A 23,016-nucleotide genomic window follows, 5' to 3' on the forward strand; every position below is an offset into this window, starting at 1 on the left:
AGATGACCAGCTAGTTGTAGAGCTTTTATAGAGCTATAACATATGCTGGTTTCTCGTGATATTCTCTCTCTTACTGAAGATTGATGGTAATCACAAATAATAGAGGGAAGTCCCGTCCGCTTTCTTTCACATACACCAGCAGTGATTGGGTGTGAGAGAGGGTGTTCCTATTCTCTGATCACATGCCACGAAGGAAAAAAAAAGACGGGTTAGCGAACTCTGAACAAGTACTTGGGTACGGTACGGTGTGTCTCACTTTGGGTGGAAATAGTGACAACGTGCATGCAGATGGACGATTCATTTACTGAGCTGTGCTATCGGGTGGAAAAAAGTGTTGTTAGTGTCCAAACCTACGTGTAATAAATCCTCACGTCGTATTTACTCATTAGTTTCCTTGGAGGGCGGATGTGATGAATAATCAGTTGATTATTATAAAATGCACAGCGTAGTGAGTAGTTGTGGCTGTTGCTCGTGTAGGGAATTTCCAGTCATCTTATTAATCTAAAGATTTCCTTGCTGAGATTAACAAATATACTGTCCTGATCTGAGTTACAGCAGTATGCCCCCAGTTTGGGGGGGGGTATCATTTATTGTTATGTTTCACACACATTCTAAATTCAAATCGCAAATAGTTTAAACCGAGCAAGTCGTTAAAAAGGAACAAGATGTTAAGTAGATTCAGTATAGTGTATATAGTATATATAGTATAGTATAAAATGCCCTTATGTGCAAAGGTTTCAGTGGGAAAACGGTATGACTGTTCATACCATTTCACTCTGTCGTTTTACTGTTTGAGGTCAACCTTTCTATTTATAATTGTGCAGTATATTATTTTATCTGTCCTAACGATTGTGTAAACACACACCTAGTCAATATGGATTTTCAACATGGTTGTCATGGTTACGCACTACCATGTATGTGGATTGATTTAAAAGAAGTAGCTAACGGTGTTAGACTGAGATTGGTTGGCTAGCTAGTGATCGAGGTACGTTTAACTTCTTCTGTCTATGCACTTACAGCACGTCAGGTGTTTACACCCCAAAAATTCTGAGTGTTCTCGGTGAACGGTTCAGTGCTGTGCTTTTGTCATTGTATCTCTCATGATAGATGTGATTTTATTCTTGTCTAATATCTTGATTTGTTCTTGATTTTCTCTTACTTTCTGAAAACCACTCTACCGTTAAACAGATCATTCCTATGCAATTGAAAGCCCTTATCTCCATCTGTAACTTTGTCATGCTCAGATGTATCTAACTTGATTAACAATAGTGATCATGCTATTTTAATATGGAGAACTATTTTGGTTTTATACTGATGGAGAATGACATTATAAGAATGACCCAAAACACACTGTGTTCTACAAAAGTTTTGCAATATTTAAAAAAAAGAATCGATCATCTTTGCAGACCACAGACCTGTATCTGCCTCTGAACGCGCTATATGAAGCAACGGCTCAATATCATGCGTATGATAGAAGGGGTTATTTTGGTGACTTTTATGACCTTTGACTTCATGTCAGTTTTCATGAGAAGAAAGGTGAAATGTGTCTGCCGTTTCCTGTGCTTGAACTCTTGACTTTTTTTTTACTCATGATAGTTTTTTGTAGTTAAGTTGGGAATTTTGCTTGAAGCTGCACAGCGACAGGTGCCTGTTCTTTTTCTGCATGTGTCTGTAATGCAGAGCCACGATTCCAGTGATAACACCAAACGTTATTCAGATCTTTGCTTTACGCAGGCATGGCTAGGCTATATCTCTGTCTCATCTTTACTTTGCATATTTCAAATGCACACACAACAAATCGCTGCTGCTTGCCTGCTGAACCCTGCATCTGAGAGCTGAGACTCTGTAAGTCACATTTTAGACACATTTTTACACAATTTGCATATTTACATCATGTCCCTTAACTGTGGTTGTACTGTATCTGAGGCATGCTATATTTAAGGTGAAGGCTTCCTGTTAGGGCCTTTTTACACCTGGTCACTTCATGTGTTTTCTCTGATCCGATAGCTATCTGATTTGTTAAAACTGTTCCATTTACATTAGGCCACATAAATGCGTCTTGGCGAATCGGATATCAATCTGATCTTTCTACTCCCACCCAAAATGCAAATATATTTCACCTCATTTCCGGGGTAATTGAAATGGAACATGCTTTGGTGTATGCAGTTGCTACAAAAAACAGCATTTACTGTTTGCTGCATTTTCGCTGGCAGCAGCAGTGCATTTTAAGACCAGACGAGACACCTGGGTGAAAGATCGGAGCCAGGGCGGGTGGGAAAACTATAATAAAAAATATTTGTTTCTGGCGTGATGCACGACTCATGAGTCACCTGTGAGTGACGTACTTCCGTTTGGGAGGAGTTTAGCGCTGACTTATGTGGCTTGAACAACCACATGCATTTACACCTATCCAGTTCTATCTGAAATGCGTCCCAGACCACCTCCTGAAGTGGTTTGAGCGATCGGATTTATATCCGTCTCGAAACCATTTAGGAGGGCATTTACACCTGGTCTTTTTACGATAGGATAGCTATCGGATCACAAACGCATGATGTGACCAGGTGTAAAAACCCCCTTAGATTCATGTGTTAATTCATGCTCTGTTGCTATTGCTTTTTAACTTAAGGTCAAACATAGGGCTTCTTCCTAGTCAGCAGATGATGATGATGGTGTGGAAAATATTTATGCTGGAGATATATATATATAATGAGAGAGAGAGAGAGAGAGAGAGATATGATAGATTTTTAAGTATTGTAAAACTATTTATATATATATATGTTTTTTTTTTTTGTTGCTTTAAAATTTCATTGAATTCAAATCAAACAAGCAAACTCTCCCTCATTAAAGTGCTGGGCAGATTTAGAAATCTCTGCTGCCACAATAACGCCAGCCTTTACAGCAGCTTCACTTTTTGATTTTGCTTTCATGGACATACAGTAGTCTGCCGTGAAACAAGACTTTTTTAATCTCCTTCCGGAGCTTCTGCTTTACGTCCAGGTCCTTATATTTCTCATGTTTCGTTTCATAGTGATCTTTCGGTACAGACACGTTAGCTCCGCACACAAGACAAACAGGTCTGTCCTTTATATTCATGCACAGATAATCTGCCTCCCTCCTGCTTTGAAAGCTCCTATTGTCCATCTTTCGTTTGTCCATTTTTGTGGAGGGTGGAATTAACTTGCCATTAATTAACGTGACTGTAGCATGGTTGTTAACGACTGTCAACAGAGAATGAGGGGCGCTTGCTGATTGTGACTGTGTCAGTACAGTGGCAAGGCATTCTGGGATTTGTAGTATTAGCAGAGCATATGCGGCTAGCCAGCTGTAATGCACGTTGGATATGATCTCGCGGGCCAAATATAATTACACCAAAATTTGCCCTGCGGACCTGAGTTTTACACCCCTGATTTAGAGGATTAGAACCGCCATCCTCTTGAGACGTAGGAGCCAAAACACCCTGTCCATCAGGTTTCACAGCTGAGCTGAGATGTTAAACGATATAGCGTACAGTAAACACACCCACCGACGAGCTCTGCTTCTTGTCTAAACCTTTTGCTGTTGTCATGATTGGTGTCATGATCTGCATCTCTAAGCAAAAACACTGACTGTGCTTTCCATTTATTTGCCTGTATATTCTGAGATCGAAGATCCAGAATGTTGATGCACAAAACAGACGTTTTGGAAATTTTAACAGATTTCTGACCTTAACTGTATGAAGGAAAGTGTGGTATTGGTAATCGGTACTGTTCTGTAAATCAGCCTTTAATATGAGATGAGTTTAAAAGGGAGCCATTAGGTGCGTCTCATTCAGATCCCTACTCCAGTAGGGTCAGGAAGTCGTCATTAAGAGCTGTCTCTCAAACGCAAAATCATTCAGTGCTCTGGAACATTCTCTCCCTGAAATATCCTACAATGCACAGCCAAGGTGCTTACTGGAAAGTCATCTTTTCTAAAGCCTCTCAACTTGTATAGATCTGTGATTACTTGCATTAATTTTTGGGAGAGGTTAAACCGTTCAACTCTCTGTGAATGGGAAATGTTAGTACTCTCCGTCCTGTCCGTCACCGTGAAGCCTGTGAGCTCACGTATGTGGAAGAGGACAGATGGCGCTTTCCTCCGTGTTTATGTGATGTAGCAGAGCAGCGGTTTAAAAAGATGTGGATGGCTGGATATGATGCAGATGCCACGTGGGGAATGGGTCAAATTGGGAGAAAGTGTAATATGTGGTCCTTTTTTTTTTTTTTTAATAGGAGGAACGTTCCAATAAACCGTGATTATATACCGATACCAAGATGCCGGAACGTCAATACTGTGATCCCGGTTTTTGACCGACGCACCAAGTACGGAAGCAGAAATCAAGAGAGAAATCCTATTTTACAAAAGATTGAGTAGTTTTTACCCTACAGACATTCAGGTGCTAGTAATCTGGTGTACAGTCCACAATACGAGATGAACCAGGCGATTTAGAAATGTTTCCATAATCACATGTGGTATTTTTCTCTTCAGTCCACAAGTTTCATTCAACATCAAACAACATTATTTTTATTTTGCATCATTTGCTTTGTCCTGTTTTTGTCCAAAAATGTCAAAACTGGGTTATTTTGTCTCAAACAGGATGTCAGCAGGTTGAATTGTTTGTTTGCACACGGGGAAACATGCACAGGCTCGTCCTCACACTGCCAATTTTGTACTTGAACTGTGTGTGTGAGAGATTTTTTGGAGATTTGGGAATGCATGCCAGCACACACAGGATTGGGGGGACGACTGCATGGAATCAAGACTTCTGTTATGGTTTAATCGCCATTGTATCTGAAAGGTTCATTTTCCAAGTAACCAGTGACCCGTCTCATGATTTTAAAGTTTTTGACAGTATAATATCATGATTAATTATAGTGTATATACATTCGTTTCTGTCCCAAAATGTACTTTTGCAACTTTCATATATTTTAGGTTTATTACACATGAACATTTTCTCTTTCAGTGTAGATAATTATGGCTCACAACTCATGAAAATCAAAAATCCTGTATCTGAAAATGTGAGTAAAATATGTAAATTTCTGCACTGAATATTTGTTTGGGGTTCCTTTTGCACAAATGTCTGTGTCAGTGTGGCCTGTGGCACTGCTGAGGTGTAGTGAAAACCCATGTGCTTTGACTTTGATAGTGGCTTTCAGCTCATCTATATCGTGGTGTCTGCTGTCTCTCCTCTTCCTCTTGACAGTAGCCCATAGATTCTCTATAAGGTTCCAGTCAGGTGAGTTGGTCCTGACCAGTCAAGCACAGTAATACCACAGTCAGCAAACCAGTTATGAGACCTGTCAGCAGGGACCAAGTACTGCCGGAAAAAGAAATCAGCATCTCCATAAAGTTTGTCAGCAGATGGAAGCATGAAATCTTTCGTTCGACGTCTGCATTGACTTTGGACTTGGACCAACAGTGGACCAACGCCAGCAGATGACATGGCAACCCAAATCACCACTGACCGTGGACACTTCACAGTGGACTTCGAGCAGCTCGGATTCTGTGCCTCTTTTCTCTTTCTCCAGACTCTGGGACCTTGATTTCCAAACGAAATCCAAAATTACTTATCTGAAAAGAGGACTTTGGAGCACTGAGTAATGCTCCAGTTGTTTTTCTCCTTAGCTCAGGTCAAATGCTTCTGACGTTGTCTCTGGTTCAGGATTATCTTTACATCTGTGTTTGGTGGCCCTCACTGCACTGACTCCAGCCTCAGGCCACTCCTTGTGAAGCTCATCTACGTTCTTGAACAATCTTCTCAAGGCTATGGTCATCCCTGTTGCTTGTGCACCTTTTCCTACCACAGTTTGCCCTTCCACACACTGATTTCAGTGGCTTACCCTTCTTATGTAGGGTGTCAACGACTGTTCTGCTCAACCATCAAGTCAGCAGTCATCCCCATGATTGTAGTAGTGTACTGAACCTGACTGGGAGAGTCGTGTTATTTATACCGCATAAAAAAGTGATTTGCTCAAAGTGGAAATGAAATATTCTAGTTTTGAGATACGAGAATGTTTTTAATTATCAAAATAAAAAGCAAAATAAATTTAATTGATTTTTTTTTTCTTTCCGAAAATTCATTCATACTTGCAAAAAATATTGCATGATATTGAAATTTTTTGAGACGCACCTGTGTGAATATATTCCCAGTGTACTGGAATATCGTTGTGTTATAATATCTTGATATTTAATATTTTTAAAAAATGTTTATATTATTACTAATTTCTTTGGAAGCAGCAGATCTGAATAAAAAAAAGAATCTGTTGATAATCTGTACATCATGATGCATATCTTGTTTTGAAAAGGGGGGGGGAAATTTTTCATCTCAATATATTTTTGTCACCCACTCACCTCTACTGTCTGAGGTTTTTGCTTTCTGCTGCCAGGAATTCCATAAGATCATAAGATTTGCTTCTCACCTTGATGCAAAGATCAGCCTTTCACTTTCGTAAACAGAAATGTTGACTTGTGCAGTGATTGCCCAGGAATGAGATGTGAAGAGGCAGAGAATTGCTGTTAGTTTCGACTCCGCTGCCACCTTAGCTGCACGCTCTACATCGAGACACACAGGCGTTCTCTTCACATAAACAGCTGTGACTTTTTCCTGTTTACTAACTCACTCACCTTGTTTGATGGAAAAATGGAAAGAAAAAAAAGACATGAACTTTACACTCGTTCATCAAGCGACATCATTTTCACTGACTGTCTGTTGTGTGTTGAGAGAGTTAATGATCGTAGATGTAGCACTACCGTTATTTAGTGTGTTTCAGGGAACCAGCACAGCCAGTTTGGACTGATTCAGCTCTCGAGGGCGAGCGGTTTATTTGCGTATTTGCGAAGGAAAATGACTGGATGAATGTTTAATGAAGACCGGTTAATGAGTTCATTATTATTTATTTTTAACATATGAATGTGTTCCGCCTCAGGTATTCGTGTTCTGGTGGACGCACGGGAAAAGCTGCATATTCCATGGGGCAACGCATCCAATCAGACACACGGCGAGGCAGTGATGAGCTTCGACACGCGCTCGGCTCATTGCCTGGTGGAGCCCAAAGTGTTCCAGCGGTACCTGCCTGCCGTGCGCTCGCTCTGGGCTGACAGTGGCATCCAGCATGCATACGACCGCCGCCGCGAATTCCAGCTGGTGAGCTGCGCACGCACACACGCACGCACGCACACACACAGAAAGCTACACAGAGTAACACATTGGTGGGTTTTGGACTGAAAATTTGGTTCTCCAGTATTTAGTATCTTTTTTTTTTTTTTTTTTGGTCATATGGTTCTTTATCTGGCACATTAATAGGAACATCTATACGCATTATATACATATTTAGCCTTCCAATCAGTTCAAAAAAGCTCTGACAATTGCCCCTTTTCCACCGAGTCAGTTTGAGTGCTGGTTCGGAGCCAGAGCCTAATTTAGAACCAGTTCTTTCTCTTAAAACAGGCAAAGCACCGGCTCTGAACCAGGAAAAGTGGTTCTTAAGTAGCACCAAAACGTTGCTGGTCTAGACTTAAGTGGGAGGGGCTGTGGGAGGGGTTACTGTTAGCGCAATTGATGATGTACCTAAGTTTTACTAATGTTTAATACACTTTTACTTTACCGCAATATGATATATTATCAGCACACACGATAGTAGGTAGCTACATGCTAAGGCTAACTTTTTTTCTGTGTTAACGATAAAATAATGTTATGTACTTTCTCGATTACAACCTCCGTTTATACAGATTACACGGAGCTGCACGTACACGTTGGATTCGCCGCGTTTGAATGCTAATGTAGGTTCACAATGCCATGAGCATTAACAGTAAAGCAACATCCACCATCTGCCGTACCCAAACCGCTGGGTAACGTGACCCGTATACAGTGACGTCAGACTCAGCTCTGTGACGGCTCTCTAGCCGGTGGAAAGTCAAACCGGTTCTTAGAAGGTTCACCAGTGGAACCAACTTTGAACCAGCACTAGCTCTGAACCAGCACTCGGTTCTTTTTGGTGGAAAAGAGGCAAAAGTGTGTTTTTAGCAAACTGCCTTGACAGTATAGGCTGCTGTTCAGCCAGTGCAGTAGTTTTAATCATTCACCCATTCTTAGTTATAAACTTGTGTGGGTCTCTCTCCCCCTTGAGTCATCACAGAACGTGCTTTTAGAGATGTTTATATCTGAGCGGAAGTGCAGACCACATTAGCAGCGCACTCATCTTTCATCAGAAAAATCTCTTTCCGCTCACAGACAGAAAAACACAGCCGCGCAGTTGAAGTTGTTTATGTACGCCCATCCTCGGAGACGGAAGACTCTGCCTGGGTTACCTCTTCTTACACCAGTTTGAAAGATCTGTGTGCAGCATTTACCGCGTGTTCTATTTATACTGTTCAACCAGTTTCAGAACAGCTTTAGAGAAACTTGTGCACTGTCCATGCACCTGATCTTGACTAATCTCACATAACAACATGACATGAGATGATGTAGTTTAGATGAGAGGAAAGCTGTTTATTTATGTGCTTCACCACAAGCTGCATGGTAGAAGGGACTACACTGAAGATTTGACAATTTGCGTTAGGATTGTTTAAAGAGTGCTATACATGTGTTACTGACACTTACAGCACAGCGTTCAGTATGCAAGATCACAGCATACAGGAAATGTCGACCGAGAGTGCCACTCTTCTGCAGTGACCTGCTTTTAACACCTTGATTTAAAGCTTTACTTAGAAGGAAATGCACAAGGCACATGACCTGAGGCTTGTTTTCACTCATTGCGGTAACAGCAACTTTCTAGTGCAGAGGTCACAACCCTGGCTGCTATTGTTATGGTTGTGATTTCAATTATTTAAAATACCGCCCACTTGCTGTCTTAACAGGCTCACACGTGAAGCCCCACATCATCGGGCTGGGAGACATTAAGAGATGGGTCAATCGTGACCATAAGAAGATTTGTGCGAGCAGCATCAATAATCAGATCTGCTGCAGCATTCAATATTAAGTAGTACACTTTCTCCACACTATTTCACCAGCCTGAAAAGTCAGAGTCTAGATTCAGTGCATCTTTGCTCACTGTGGCCCCGGTTACTCGTTTTTGGCTGGCAGGAGTGGAACTGGATATGCTGTTGTATCAAATGCAGCTTAATATTCTGAGCTGCTTTTCTGCTCACTGTGGTTATAAAGAGTGGCTGTTGGAGTGTCTCGAATCAGTATGAGCATTCTCCTCTTGGTGCAAGACAAGCTGGTTTCAGCATTTATGAAACGACAACCACGCCATGGGCAACATCTGTGAGATTCTACATAGTGCACAAAATCTGTCTCATCTCCACCCACACCTCACCCCACAAACTGCTGCCATTTTTACACATTCTCTGGTCACCTCGTGCATCTGTTATCTGGCCTCCCACAACCTGCAACTTAGTCAAAACTCTGCTGTCTGTATCACAACCCAAAATCCCATCATGCATCACATTACCCCCTCCCTTCAACACCTCCGCTGGTTACTTATTACACACCGTAATAAGTACAATTTAAATATTGTTTTAATGCTGTTTATGGTTATTTAATTTATCCCTTGCTTGAATGTGTATAGTGACCCTGAGTGACTTGAAAGGTCTATTATTATTATTGTTGTTGTTGTTGTTGTTGTTGTTGTTGTCTGCTTTTTTCAAATATCTCACTAGATAAGCTTTAGTTTAAATCATGTAAATTCTGTATGCATTTATTCGGAGTTCTTTCCCTACATGCAGCTTATAAATTAGAAAAAAATTACATTAAACACTAGAGGACTTTATGATTTATTTCTTTATTTTGTGATCTGTCTGTCCACCCTGTGTAACCCATGGTGTAGCCCGGTGTTTATCCACTGCTTCACTTGCCTTTTAAACCTCCTAATAACTGTTTGTGCGCCGCAGTTTGCCATGAACGATTATCTTGTTCTAAAACTATACAGTGTGAAATTGTTTCATGTGTATGTGGTTCCTCTGATGATACATTGCACTTGTGTATCTTCTCATATGTGTCCCTCTAGTATTACTGCACAAAATATTGTTTGAACATTCATTATTCACATACAGTATTTACACTGGTCGGTGCTGTCTCTGTTTACTGTTTATTGTCTTTTGTGTATTGTATTTTTTGTACTTGTAACTTTTTGTCTGCACTGTCTTTTGTCCTGCACTGTCTTGTGTGTCTTGTTTGTCTTGTCGTGCGCTGTTTGCACCAGGTTGCACAGTTGCACTTTATGTGGCTAAGACTACTTACAAGTCCGTAGCCCTGTCTTTTGTTTTATGTAGCATCATGATCCTGGAGAAACGTGTCTCATTTGACTGTGTACTGCAACAGCTATATATGGTTGAAATGACAATAAAAGCTTCTTGACTTGACTCTTGACTAGTTCGCTTTCACGACCTCCTACTGCATTTAGAATTGCAGTTACACCGGTTGACAGTATTTAGTAATATAACGTGTAAACTGTCAGCATATCGCAGGTTATAAATGTACCATATGCTATTACATTTCCTTAGTAAAATAATTTTATAATAATATAGGATTTGAAAAGGCCTGTAAGAATAACCCGGTGTGTCATTTTCTTCCACAGGGTGAATCGGTGAAATATTTCTTGGATAACTTGGAAAAACTTGGAATGCCGGTAAGCATAATTATTCTTAGAACACTGACATGGGCACACATGCAGACAGACAGGTGGGTGGACAACTGTAATTCTGCAGGACTTTGTGTTACAAACACACAGGCGCACACACGCACATTCACACTGTTCAATGACAGCTAAGATTGCTTTTCAAACAAATTCCCACCAGTGGATTAATTTATTAGCTAGCCCATTATTGAAATCCATTGATTTAAAAAAAAAAAAAAAGTGGTAGCTAAAACAATTTCATAACTTTTAACAATTATTTTGAGACTTAAATTTAAATAATTGAGACTTAAAAGGGACCCCATTCTCTTCTGAATGACACCAAATAGTCTGATTGGGTCATTAGTTGTCACACTGAAGCCCAGCAGTACTGTGTGAATGTTATAAGCGTCACAGTCACCTTAGAGCTTTTATAATATCTATAATAATCTCCGCCTGTCTGTCTGTCTGTATCGTCTATAATATCCCAGACTATAAAGTTGAATTACAGCTTTTGCTGTATTTAAGCACATAAATACTGACTAACATACAAGTGTGCTAGTTATCAGCTTCTGTCAAAACGATTGTAATCTGACAAATTCAGCAAAATAGTACATAACAAAAATGAGATGTGAGCAATGACATGATTGTCTGTGTAATCAATGCTAAAAATAGTTATTAATTTACCATTTAATTAATACGTAAAATGTTCTGATTGCCTGCTATAAATGGAACATGCTTGGTTCACTGGTCATAAAGAAACTTCTGCTTGTGTCTGCACTGTTGTCAGTTTTGTTGACTCACATCTCTGTATCGGTTAATTTCCCTCTTTGTTTGCGTGATGCATGCGCATCAACTTGACGTCACCTAACACGGCTCTGTGTGTGTGCTCTCGCTCTGAGAGGAAGTGTGCGGTTCCTGAGTTCAAGCTAAAATAGTAATTTGTCCAAAGTTGAGCGTCACCCATGATGCATTAAATCCTCCTGCATGGGCCGTGCTCATCCGATTTTAGTCTACAAGCTGCTACTGTGCTGAGTTTATCGCTGCTGTTACAGCTTTACATCTTAAACTGAGACTCCCCCTGAAAGTCCCTGTGTATGTTGTTACTGTGGAAGCAATAAAGTAAAATGACTAAATGTAAATGGGTTAATTTGGCTTGCACGTTAGATTGGAATGTTGCTGACTAGTTGCATCATCAGGGTTTTTTCCTCTGTCTATGTAGATTTTTTTCCCAGTGTCTTCCACTGGTAAAGCCACTGTTTTTTTTTTTGGTTTTTTTTTGTAAAACGTGGTAGTGTGTGTGGTTTACCGGCACAGGGGCTTTGAAGGGGTTTGACAGGGGCTTGAATAAGTGACTGTCATTGAATGTCACTGAGTGGCTGGCTAAGTGACTGTCAGTGGCTGGCTGAGTGACTGTCAGTGGCTGGCTGAGTGACTGTCAGTGGCTGGCTGAGTGACTGTCAGTGGCTGGCTGAGTGACTGTCAGTGGCTGGCTGAGTGACTGTCAGTGGCTGGCTGAGTGACTGTCAGAGTGTGTGGCTGGCTGAGTGACTGTCAGAGTGTGTGGCTGGCTGAGTGACTGTCAGAGTGTGTGGCTGGCTGTCGGTGACTGTCAGAGTGTGTGGCTGGCTGTCGGTGACTGTCAGAGTGTGTGGCTGGCTGTCGGTGACTGTCAGAGTGTGTGGCTGGCTGTCGGTGACTGTCAGAGTGTGTGGCTGGCTGAGTGACTGTCAGAGTGTGTGGCTGGCTGAGTGACTGTCAGAGTGAGTGGCTGGCTGAGTGACTGTCAGAGTGAGTGGCTGGCTGAGTGACTGTCAGAGTGTGTGGCTGGCTGAGTGACTGTCAGAGTGTGTGGCTGGCTGAGTGACTGTCAGAGTGTGTGGCTGGCTGAGTGACTGTCAGAGGCTGGCTGTCGGTGACTGTCAGTGGCTGGCTGTCGGTGACTGTCAGTGGCTGGCTGTCGGTGACTGTCAGTGGCTGGCTGTCGGTGACTGTCAGTGGCTGGCTGTCGGTGACTGTCAGTGGCTGGCTGTCGGTGACTGTCAGAGTGGCTGGCTGTCGGTGACTGTCAGTGAGTGAGTGAGTGAGTGACCGACCGACCGACTGAGAGAAGTTGTTTTATTTATATAGCGCCTTTCCATAGCTCAAGGTCACTTTACATTTCACAAATACAGTACATTCAGACACTTACATATACACAACACATAATACATATAATTGCATTATCCGAAATGCTTGTAAAATAGATATGTTTTTAACTGGGACTTAAATGCACCCACAGATGTGATGTTTCGTAGTGTAGGAGGCAGCGAATTCCATAATTGAGGAGCATTTATACTAAATGACCTTCCACCAACAGTAGACAGACGGAAAGGAGGGATGGACAACAAACCAAGTTCAGCTGATCTAAGGGACCGGACAGGGCGGTAAGGGGAAAGTAGGTCAGACAGATATTGGGGAGCAAGACCATTTAATGCTTTGAACGTTAGAAGCAATACCTTAAAGTGTATACGTGATGCTACAGGTAGCCAGTGAAGGTCATGAAGCAGTAAAGTAATGTGATCAGAGCGCCTAGTGGAGGTGAGAACTCGTGCTGCTGAGTTTTGAACATACTGTAATCTTGCGATAAGTTTTTTTTTGGAAGACCAAGAAATAGGGCATTGCAATAGTCCAGACGTGAAGTGATTAGTGCATGAATTAAGGTTTCAGTATCAGCTATGGTGAGAGAAGATCTGAGACGAGCAATATTAATGAGATGGAAAAAAGAGGTTTTTAACAAGAGAAGAAATGTGAGGGCCAAAAGATAGATTTGAATCGAATAAAACCCCAAGGTTACGGATCGATGACGAAGGCTTAATGTGAGTTCCATGAACATCAAAAGACTGGTTCATCGTTTTGACTGTGGCAATAGAACCAATCAATAATATCTCAGTTTTTTTATCATTCAATTTAAGAAAATTCCAGGACATCCAATATTTAATGTCCCTGATACATGAGGGAGTGACGGACTGAGAGGGAGTGACGGACTGAGAGGGAGTGACGGACTGAGAGGGAGTGACGGACTGAGAGGGAGTGACGGACTGAGAGGGAGTGACGGACTGAGAGGGAGTGACGGACTGAGAGGGAGTGACGGACTGAGAGGGAGTGACGGACTGTGAGGGAGTGACGGACTGTGAGGGAGTGACTGAGTGACTGACCGACTGTGAGTGAGGGAGGGAGGGAGGGAGTGAGAGGGAGGGAGCGAGTGACGGACCGAGGGGGAGCGAGTGACGGACCGAGGGGGAGCGAGTGACGGACCGAGGGGGAGCGAGTGACGGACCGAGGCGGAGCGAGTGACGGACCGAGGGGGACCGAGAGGGAGCGAGTGAGGGACCGAGAGGGAGCGAGCGAGGGAGCGAGCGAGCGAGTGAGTGACGGACTGAGAGGGAGTGAGTGACGGACTGAGAGGGAGTGAGGGAGTGAGTGACGGACTGAGAGGGAGTGAGTGGGTTAGTGTTTAAAGCAAAACAAAAGTCAGAGAGTGTACAGTATGTGTGTTTCCATTGAGAGTATGTGCACAGAATTTCCGCTCTCTCTTTCTTTCTCTGTTTCTCTTCTCTCCTCTAACTCCACACACACACACACACACACACTTTCCTTCAAGCCCACTCAGATTAAGCACTCCTCCTCATTAACCGGTGGTGGTTGTTGCACACACCGGAAACACACTCAGACAGGACATTACATTGTCGGCTTGTTTGTTTGCGTGTCTGTGTCTGCGCACACGTTTCCATCTGAGCTTAACCTTAATGATGTACAATAGCTGGACAAATAACTAGCACAGGTGCTCAGGACACTGGATTTTGTGTATTAGTTTTTTTTGTACGTCTTTGTGTTGGGTAACTCTACCTCCTTTCTTATATCAATGTATTATTACTCCCTTAGTCGATAGCTTATCATACATTATGTAATTATTTTAGCTACTGCTTTTTATCCTAGTCAGTTGTGGTGACCGGACAGCGCTGACAGAATTGTACTGAACAGAACTTGTGTTGCTATTCCACAGTAGCAGCAACAGGTTTTTTGGGGTTTTTTTCCCTTTCCGCACTTCCACAGAACGTCACATGATTTTTGGGTATTTCATCAGATCCAAAAAAAATGCCCCTGGTTAAATCCCACCCATCTCATTCAGAAAGTGAAAGTGCATGTGTGTGTTCACCGTTTCTTTTCAGCCTGTCGTCAAATCTGTGTGTATATTTATGAGATGTGGGTTTTTGTGGTGTGTGTGTGTGTTGTTGTTGTTGTTGTGTATGTGTGGCACATTACCTCATGCAGTACTGATGCATCCTTCCATATCTCTCTACTTGCTGTCGACTTGCACCCCAGTGAACATGAAGGGCTTTATATTGCATGACCTCATTCATAAAGGAACATAAGGAACTTACCTTCTTGCTCAATTGCTCAGTTTGTCAGTTTGAACACAGTATTATATAAATCATCTCGAGGCCTAATCCATTATCTCCTGTAATTCATGTATTATTTGTGCCTAGTTTGATTCATTTAATTCTGCACCCATGACTAGGATTGAACAAAATGACAACAAGAGTTTGACAACAACTGTTTAACAGAAATATTTAAATGATAGTTTACATGAATTTGCTGCTTCACATTGATGTAAATTTCCAACTCAGGTTTTCTTCCTGTTTTAAGTTGTTTCTGCACCATCTAGTGGCACATATAATGAAATGTTTAAAATAAGGATGGAGTTAAAAAAAACCCATAAATGTAGTTATCTAGCAGATTTGAATAACATTACTAACATTATCTGATCAAAAAAAAACTTGAGAAATGTCCAGAAAATCTGGTAATAATTTTTTTATAATAATTATATTGTTTAACTCTACAGGACTATCTGCCGAGTCAGCAGGACATCTTACTGGCACGCAGACCCACCAAAGGCATCCACGAGTACGACTTTGAGATCAAGAATGTCCCATTCAAGATGGTGGATGTTGGCGGGCAGCGCTCCGAACGGCGTCGCTGGTTTGAGTGCTTCGACAGCGTCACCTCCATCCTGTTCTTGGTATCGTCGAGCGAGTTCGACCAGGTGCTGATGGAGGACCGTCAGACCAACCGGCTCACAGAGTCGCTCAACATTTTTGGCACTATTGTCAACAACCGCGTGTTCAGCAACGTCTCTATCATCCTGTTCCTGAACAAGACCGACCTGCTGGAGGAAAAAGTCAAGACCGTAGCCATCAAGGACTTCTTCCCCGAGTATGAAGGCGATCCACACAGCTTGGACGACGTGCAGAAGTTCCTTGTGACATGCTTCCGAAACCAGCGCCGCGAGCAACAGAACAAGCCACTCTACCACCACTTCACCACGGCCATCAACACTGAGAACATTCGCCTGGTCTTCCGGGACGTCAAGGACACCATCTTACACGACAATCTCAAGCAGCTGATGCTGCAGTGATCTGAACTCGTCCCTCTGCTTCCACTGCTTGTGTCCAAGCCTGGACCACTAAACCTGACTTTGGGGGGGATGGGTCACAGAGCAAGTCTTAATTTGTGTGTGTGTGTGTGTGTGTGTGTGTGTGTGTGTGTGTGTGTGTGTGAGAGCATACACACAGGTTCAGCCTCACTCAGAAGAGTATCTGTCTGAGGAAAGAGTGAGAGCTCCTGTGGTTCTAACTGCCTTTAAAGTCACTCAACTGAACAGCAACTCTTTCTTTTGTGTGTGTGTATGTATGTGTGTTTTTTTTTTGTTGTTGTTTTGTTTTGTTTTTTTTAACCCTAGCCTTTTTTCTAACCTCTATGCCTGGATTTTGTTCTGAAGCAGGTCCTTATTTCGAGTAAACACAGCTGAAGCACTCCACTTAGCATCACATCCTGATTTTTATTTACGCAGAATGATACTTTAGCAACATTTGCTAAGCTAACTTGTGCTATGTATCCACGCAGCATTGCGATCAAAACAGTTGCCTCTCATGTGTTTGCTCTCTTACTGTAAAGTAGCATGCTGACTACAGATTATCTAGTGCACAGGATTTGATTGGCAGATCGAGCTCAACTGTAGCTCCGCACTTGTGAACCCAGGGATGAGTTACACTCTGTGAAATCAGGACCTGCTGTGTGTGCGTGTGTGTGTGAACATACACTGCTTTACTTCTGTGTGTGTGTGATCTGCCTTTCTTTTACCTGGTGCCTCACTGAAAAAGGCCTTCCTGTCTATAGTGTGTGTGAGATATGTGAGCATGCTCTTGTTGCTGTTATCCACCTTCATTCACCTGTGTGAGCATCTCTTGTCTGAAGAGCGTTTGTGTCCTGTCCAGGCGGCAAGTCGCTACAAGATTAAACGACTGGGCGAGAGCAGCTAAAAGTCTTGTGCGTAACAGTCACGACAGGTGGAGAGTGTGTATGTGAGTGTGTGTGTGTGAGCGTGGGGGTGGGGGAGGAAGAGTTCCCCAGCCTTTTCGTACTAAACCCATGCAACTGTACTAACGTTTTAATAGGAAGCCGTGTTTCTGAGCCTCTGCCTTTAATTGGCTGTAGTTCCTAATCAGTGGTGTTTTTCTTTTAAAAAATTTTTATGCGGCTGTTTTTATATATTGATATTTGTTCTATTTAGCTGTAAGTTATATTTTAAAAGTTTACACTTTTCACCACCACTGATAAAGTCCACTTCCTGGGCATGTGCTTTTTTTTTTTTTTTTTTTTTTTGTTTTTTTTTTTCCCCCTCATTTACGATATCACAATATTCAGTGTCTCTTTTTTTTTTCGTTCCTTTTTTTCCTGAATGTTTTCAAACGTATCTGGTAATGAGAGGTTTCTTAACATTAGCTAGCTTAATAAAAAAATAAAAAATAAATAAAATAAAGACTTGATTGGTTTTAATTATCTGAAAATAATAGCTAGTCTAAATCCGGCCGTTGGCAAACTTCTTTAAATCATCACTGTAATTTTCTCCATAACAATACTGATTTAAAGCTTACGGTTTAAATGGTAATCTGAGAGTGGAGCTCGGTTACATGTATGAATGTGTCATTAGACCACTCAAACTGTAGAAAGTGATGCAGTGCGTGAGACACGAAACTCAGGGCTAAATAATGTTAACCACTTGTGTGCATGGAGACAAAATGAGCTGCGTGTGTGTGCTTTTTTTTTTTCTTTAACTTGTGGATACATTAATGTTTTTTATCTGACACTATGGCTGGATGCTGCGCTAAAATTTTGCAATTAGGTTAACAGGTAAAATGATAGATGGAATATCTAATCCGCTCCTAGTTATTGTAAGAACACCGTAGAAGTCAGTGTTGCTAACATTTTGCTTACTTGTTGTTGTATTGTGATACGGCTACTGTCTCATCATCGATGTCGTGCTGTCAAATCGTCATTCCAGAATGTCAATTTTTTTGTTGTTTTTTTTTTAGATGTGACTAACTTGATGCTTCCAATAATCAGGCTATTGATTTATTCCCAAGTGCCATGATTGAAAGGTACCACTTATTAAAACAGTGTTTGTTCAAAATTATTGTTTTTGGAGAAACTCCTGCCTTCTAAAGCCAACAGAGCTCTGGCTCACGGCCAATTCATCATCATCATCATCATCAATCTGATGTCATATTCCGATGCCACACGTGTGCTATGTGGCTCAGTCAGGTTCTATGTGTGATGTATGTGTCTGTGAGCACAGAGATGCCATGGCTTAGCTTGATCATATGACATCATGACAACTGATGATTTCACACCCTGCTGAAGATTTCCAACTATCACAGTCACGTTTCTGATTTTGTCTAGATGTGGATTCGATCCGACTTCGTCTTCCTCGCTCAATGCCACTGTATCTCTTACCGATATCTCTCATTGGTTGCTTTTTCTCCTCGGGGAACGTTGAACCAGTTGATTTTGGTTCATCACCCTGGCGAGACGAGGCAGAGTGTTATCCTTCAGTGTGCTTTAGTCCCTTTTAACGGCTGAAACGAAATCATTTAAAACGTCACTAAACTCAGCTCAGGAATGTGGCATTATTTACATTCCTATAAAAAGATAATTGTCTTGTACAAAGCATGTGGTGTCAAGGTATGGACCTTTTTTTTTTTTAAATTATTTTATTTTTTGGAAAACCATAACCATTTCCTGGTTAAATTTGTCTCCACTTGATTTTCATCTTGTGTAGGGCTGGATGAGGTTGCTCACTTTTTACACTGTTGCTACTGTTCCTCAGCGATTCTCTCAGATGTTTATCTGGGTGAGAGAGAACCAGAACCCTGAAAGACAGGTTTCACCTTCCCTCTGAGGTCAGCATCATATAAAAAGACCACAAAGGCTCAGTGGCAAACATCCTCATAGCATTCCTCATGTCAATTTTCTTAGATGATCATATGTCACACTAGTATGACGGTTACACCAGTGTCTTCACACCTCGATTAAGAGAAATGAAGCTGACTGCTCCAGCATCGGCATCCTCATTCTCCTTTTCCTGTTTCCGATATCATTACCCCGCCCCCCACCCCCCACATTTTTCATGTGGAGACTAACAGATGCTGGCAAACGAAATCTAGATGCTTGGATGTGGTGAAAAGATACATGAAGTATCAAGAGCAAGCATGTGCCACAATGTTCATGGTGCAATAATCTGCATCCACTTGCTGCCAATAATACATTTTCGTATTAAACACTTTGTCACGTTTTATGATGTCTCACAATTGTATTAGAGAAAAATGGCTTAAGGATTAGGTCTTTTTGTGACGTTGCCAAAAAAAAAGGAATGTGATGGTCGGCACACGTCTAGAAGAGAGGCTCGGGTTTAAATTCGTTTTGGAAAGTAAGTTTGCTGCTAACTAAACACGCTTCTGCTGTTTTCGTGTTAGTTATCTGTGAAACACTTATCATTCTGAAGCGTGCGAGTGTGTGAAATTTCAGCTTCTTGAGGAACAGATAATGTTGAACCCATCATAATGCATTTGGTGCATGCACAAGCCTTAGCTAGTGGCTGTGTTGATATGATATTGGTCATGGCAGTGGGTCTAGAGGCTAGCGCTGTATTCAACACACAGACGCACTACTGTAATTCACCTGTATCTCTGTGCCTGTGTGTGTGTTCAGGTGTTTTTCCACTGAGGTCTTAACATCACAGTTATTATGCAAATGTGCAGCGTGCGAATATCTTCTCAACGAAATGGGTTGTTGTTTTTGTATGGAAAGGACTAATCAAAAATGTTTCCTGGAAAAAACCAGGATGTTGATTATGTAGAATTCATGCAACCTGCACAAAAGACTAAATCTAATTTAGTGCCTTCTTTTCTTTTCTTTTTTTTTTTGTAATTTTGTATGTAGATGTTTTAAACGTTCTATTTCCTGACTTCGTATGTTGCTGTAATCTTACTAAACAAGTTCCCAACTGCAGAACAGTGACTTTGTGATCCATGTACAGTTTTAATAATCTCTGCTTCCTCACTCCTTTTCTGCCTGTCAATAAACTACGTCCCATCATCAGTTACTTGTTCGTGTAATTTGATTTATTTTGACCTAGGGACCATTTGCTCCACTTTTATATCAGCGTGTGCCATTTGATACTGATGATCTAGGACTGGAGGGGTCATGATGATTTTGGTCTCTTGTTCAGAATGGAGTGCCTTCCGCTCTCTGAACTTTTCATCATTTGGTGAATAAGTGATAAAACAGCCAATCGAAATGGACTTCAAGTGGGATTTAAGTGACGATTTCAGAACAATGAAGCTCTTTGATTTGAACCAATCCACTGTAGCACAGAAAGTCTCTCAAGTCCCTCACATACTGGAACATGCTTTCTAGTAATGCTGCCTTGTATTAGGCTCTATGTCTATTGCCTTAACCCCGACCAGATTTCCCACTCTGACTCTGCTGATGAAAGGCATCCTCACAACATCATGCTGCCACCACCATGTTTCCCTGTGAAGATGTTCTCACAGCCATTAGCAGTATTGAGATTCTGCCAAACTTCCTACAAAATTGAAAACACACTTTTGTATTAAGGTATTGTTGTGTGCTGTAACATTAGTTCTCTTTTACTGGCATGATCTACTATGACAATGTTTCTGTGAACAAATCCAACTCCACATGGTTATTAATTCATTTTAGAGTTTGCAATGTATCTGGCAGGATGTATACTGTTATCTCAAATCTGTTTTTTTTCTTTTTCTTTCCTTGAGTCTTTGTAGCATTAAGCTTAAACTAAACCTATTTCAGCATGACAAAGCAAACCTTACGAAGACATGATTTACCGAAGCTGGTGTGGAAGAACCCGCTGACTGCACCCTTGACCACTTTACCCAACATCATTGTCTGTTTATTAAGCCACAAGAGCATTAATGAGATCAATTTCCCTTAGTCAAGCTCCAAAATCTTGTTAAAAAAGCTTCCATTATTATAAGAGGGATGGGAAATTACATGTAGAGTGTGGCACATACTGTACAATGGCACACAAGTGTACCATATTTTATGCTCAAGTTTCCATAACGCTTTAGTTATATAGTGTGTGTTCTGTAACAAACACTTCCAGAAATAAGTGTATCATTATTGACATTGTGTAACATTTTACTTACACACCAGTCAACATTATTCTACTAATTATGCGAATGCTGGAACACTGGAACTAATTAAAGTGTTAATGTCTCATTATGACCACTTTTTGTTCACCTGTCTGTTCATGCAATTGTACAATCAGCCAATCATGTGACAGCAGGACAAACGCATAAAAGCCCAAACTGCCCCATTGCACACACCTGTTAAAAATGAACACATTTCAGTAGGCAATTTGTTTAAAAATGATAAAAGGAGCAAACAAGCGAGTTATGTGGGAACTCCAGTATAAAGTTTGTACCTTAACTCTACAAAAGATACAACATAAAACATAAAATCCAAAATGCCATTTAAGCCAGAAACAGCAGTTGACAAGCATTTAAAATATTTTTTGCATCAACTCAACATCAAATTTAGCCGCTACATAAATAAATATTGTTATTTCCGGTTTAGTGTGATCAAACTGCACCTGTTTTCAGTCAAGAAGCTTTTATTGTCATTTCAACCATATATAGCTGTTGCAGTACACAGGGAAATGAGACACGTTTTTCCAGGACCACGGTACTACATAAAACAAAGACAGGTCTGTGCAACCTGGTGCAAACAGTGCAAAACAAGACAGACAAGACAGTGCAGGACAAAAGACAGTGCAGAGAAAAAAATTACAAGACAATACAAAAAATACTATACACAAAAGACAATAAACAATATAGCAGCAGGTCCCGGAGATAATGTAAAGAATGGTGCAAACAGCAAACGACTGAAATGTTAGGCAGTATGTGCAAAGGGCAAAAAAGTGTGCAAAACAGCATGTAAACAGGTTGATGGATATAAACAGCATGTAAACAGGTTGATGGATGTATACTGGAAATGTGTGTATTTGGTGTAGGTCTATGCAGTTCATGCAGTTGATGTGCGTGTGTGTGTGTTGGGCTCAGTACAGTTCAGTTTCAGTTATTAAAGAGTCTGATGGCTTGCGGGAAGAAACTGTTAAACAGTCTGGTCATGAGGGCCCGAATGCTTCGGTACCTTTATCCAGACGGAAGGAGGGTGAAGATTGTGTGTGAAGGGTGTGTGGGGTGAAGAGTGTGTGTGCGGGGTATGTGGGGTCATCCACAATGCTGTTGGCTCTGTGTGGTGTAAGTGTCCATGATAGGGGGAAGAGAGACCCCCAATGATCATCTCAGGTGTCCTCACTATCTGCTGCAGGGTCTTGCGATCCGATATGGTGTATTTCCCAAACCAGACAGTGATGCAGTTGCTCAGAATGCTCTCAATGGTCCCTCTGTAAAACGTAGTCAGAATGGGGGGAGGGAGACGTGTCTGTCTCAGCCTTCGTAAGAAGTACGAAGCTGAGCTTTCTTGGTGATGGAGCTGGTGTTGAGTGACTAGGTGACGTTCTCTGCTAGATGAACACCAAGAAATTTGGTGCTCTTGATGATCTCTACAGATGATCCGTCGATTGTTCAGTGCAGAGTGGTCACTCTGTGCTCTCCTGAAGTCAACAACCATCACTTTAGTTTTATCAACATTCAGAGACAGGTTGTTGGCTTTAACCAGATAGTTGCACCTCCTCCCTGAATCTGCACCTGGTTTCGGTGTTGAATCTGCACCTGTTTTCAGTGATGAAACACCACCTGTTTTCAGTGTTGAATCTGCACCTGTTTTCAGTGTTGAATCTGCATGTTTTTATGTTGAATCTGCACCTGTTTTCAGTGTTGAATCCCCACCTGTTTTCAGTGTTGAATCCCCACCTGTTTTCAGTGTTGAATCCCCACCTGTTTTTAGTGTTGAATCTCCACCCGTTTTCAGTGTTGAATCTGCACCTGTTTTTAGTAAC

General features: G+C 41.5%; 1 protein-coding gene across 1 annotated transcript in view; it reads left to right on the forward strand.

Annotated features, from left to right (window-relative positions):
* The window catches only part of gna13b (guanine nucleotide binding protein (G protein), alpha 13b), a 23,029-nt gene extending 2,914 nt beyond the window's left edge, over nucleotides 1-20,115 (forward strand). The window contains exons 2-4 of the mRNA XM_027171897.2: nucleotides 6,945-7,162; nucleotides 10,596-10,646; nucleotides 15,517-20,115. Coding sequence (XP_027027698.2) covers nucleotides 6,945-7,162; nucleotides 10,596-10,646; nucleotides 15,517-16,089 — 842 coding nt within the window. The 3' untranslated portion in view covers nucleotides 16,090-20,115. The remainder of the gene's footprint in view (nucleotides 1-6,944; nucleotides 7,163-10,595; nucleotides 10,647-15,516) is intronic.
* Nucleotides 20,116-23,016: the final 2,901 nt, after the last annotated feature.

This window comes from Tachysurus fulvidraco, chromosome 15 (genome assembly GCF_022655615.1).
Source record: "Tachysurus fulvidraco isolate hzauxx_2018 chromosome 15, HZAU_PFXX_2.0, whole genome shotgun sequence".
In the NCBI taxonomy this organism is placed as follows: Eukaryota; Metazoa; Chordata; class Actinopteri; order Siluriformes; family Bagridae; genus Tachysurus; species Tachysurus fulvidraco.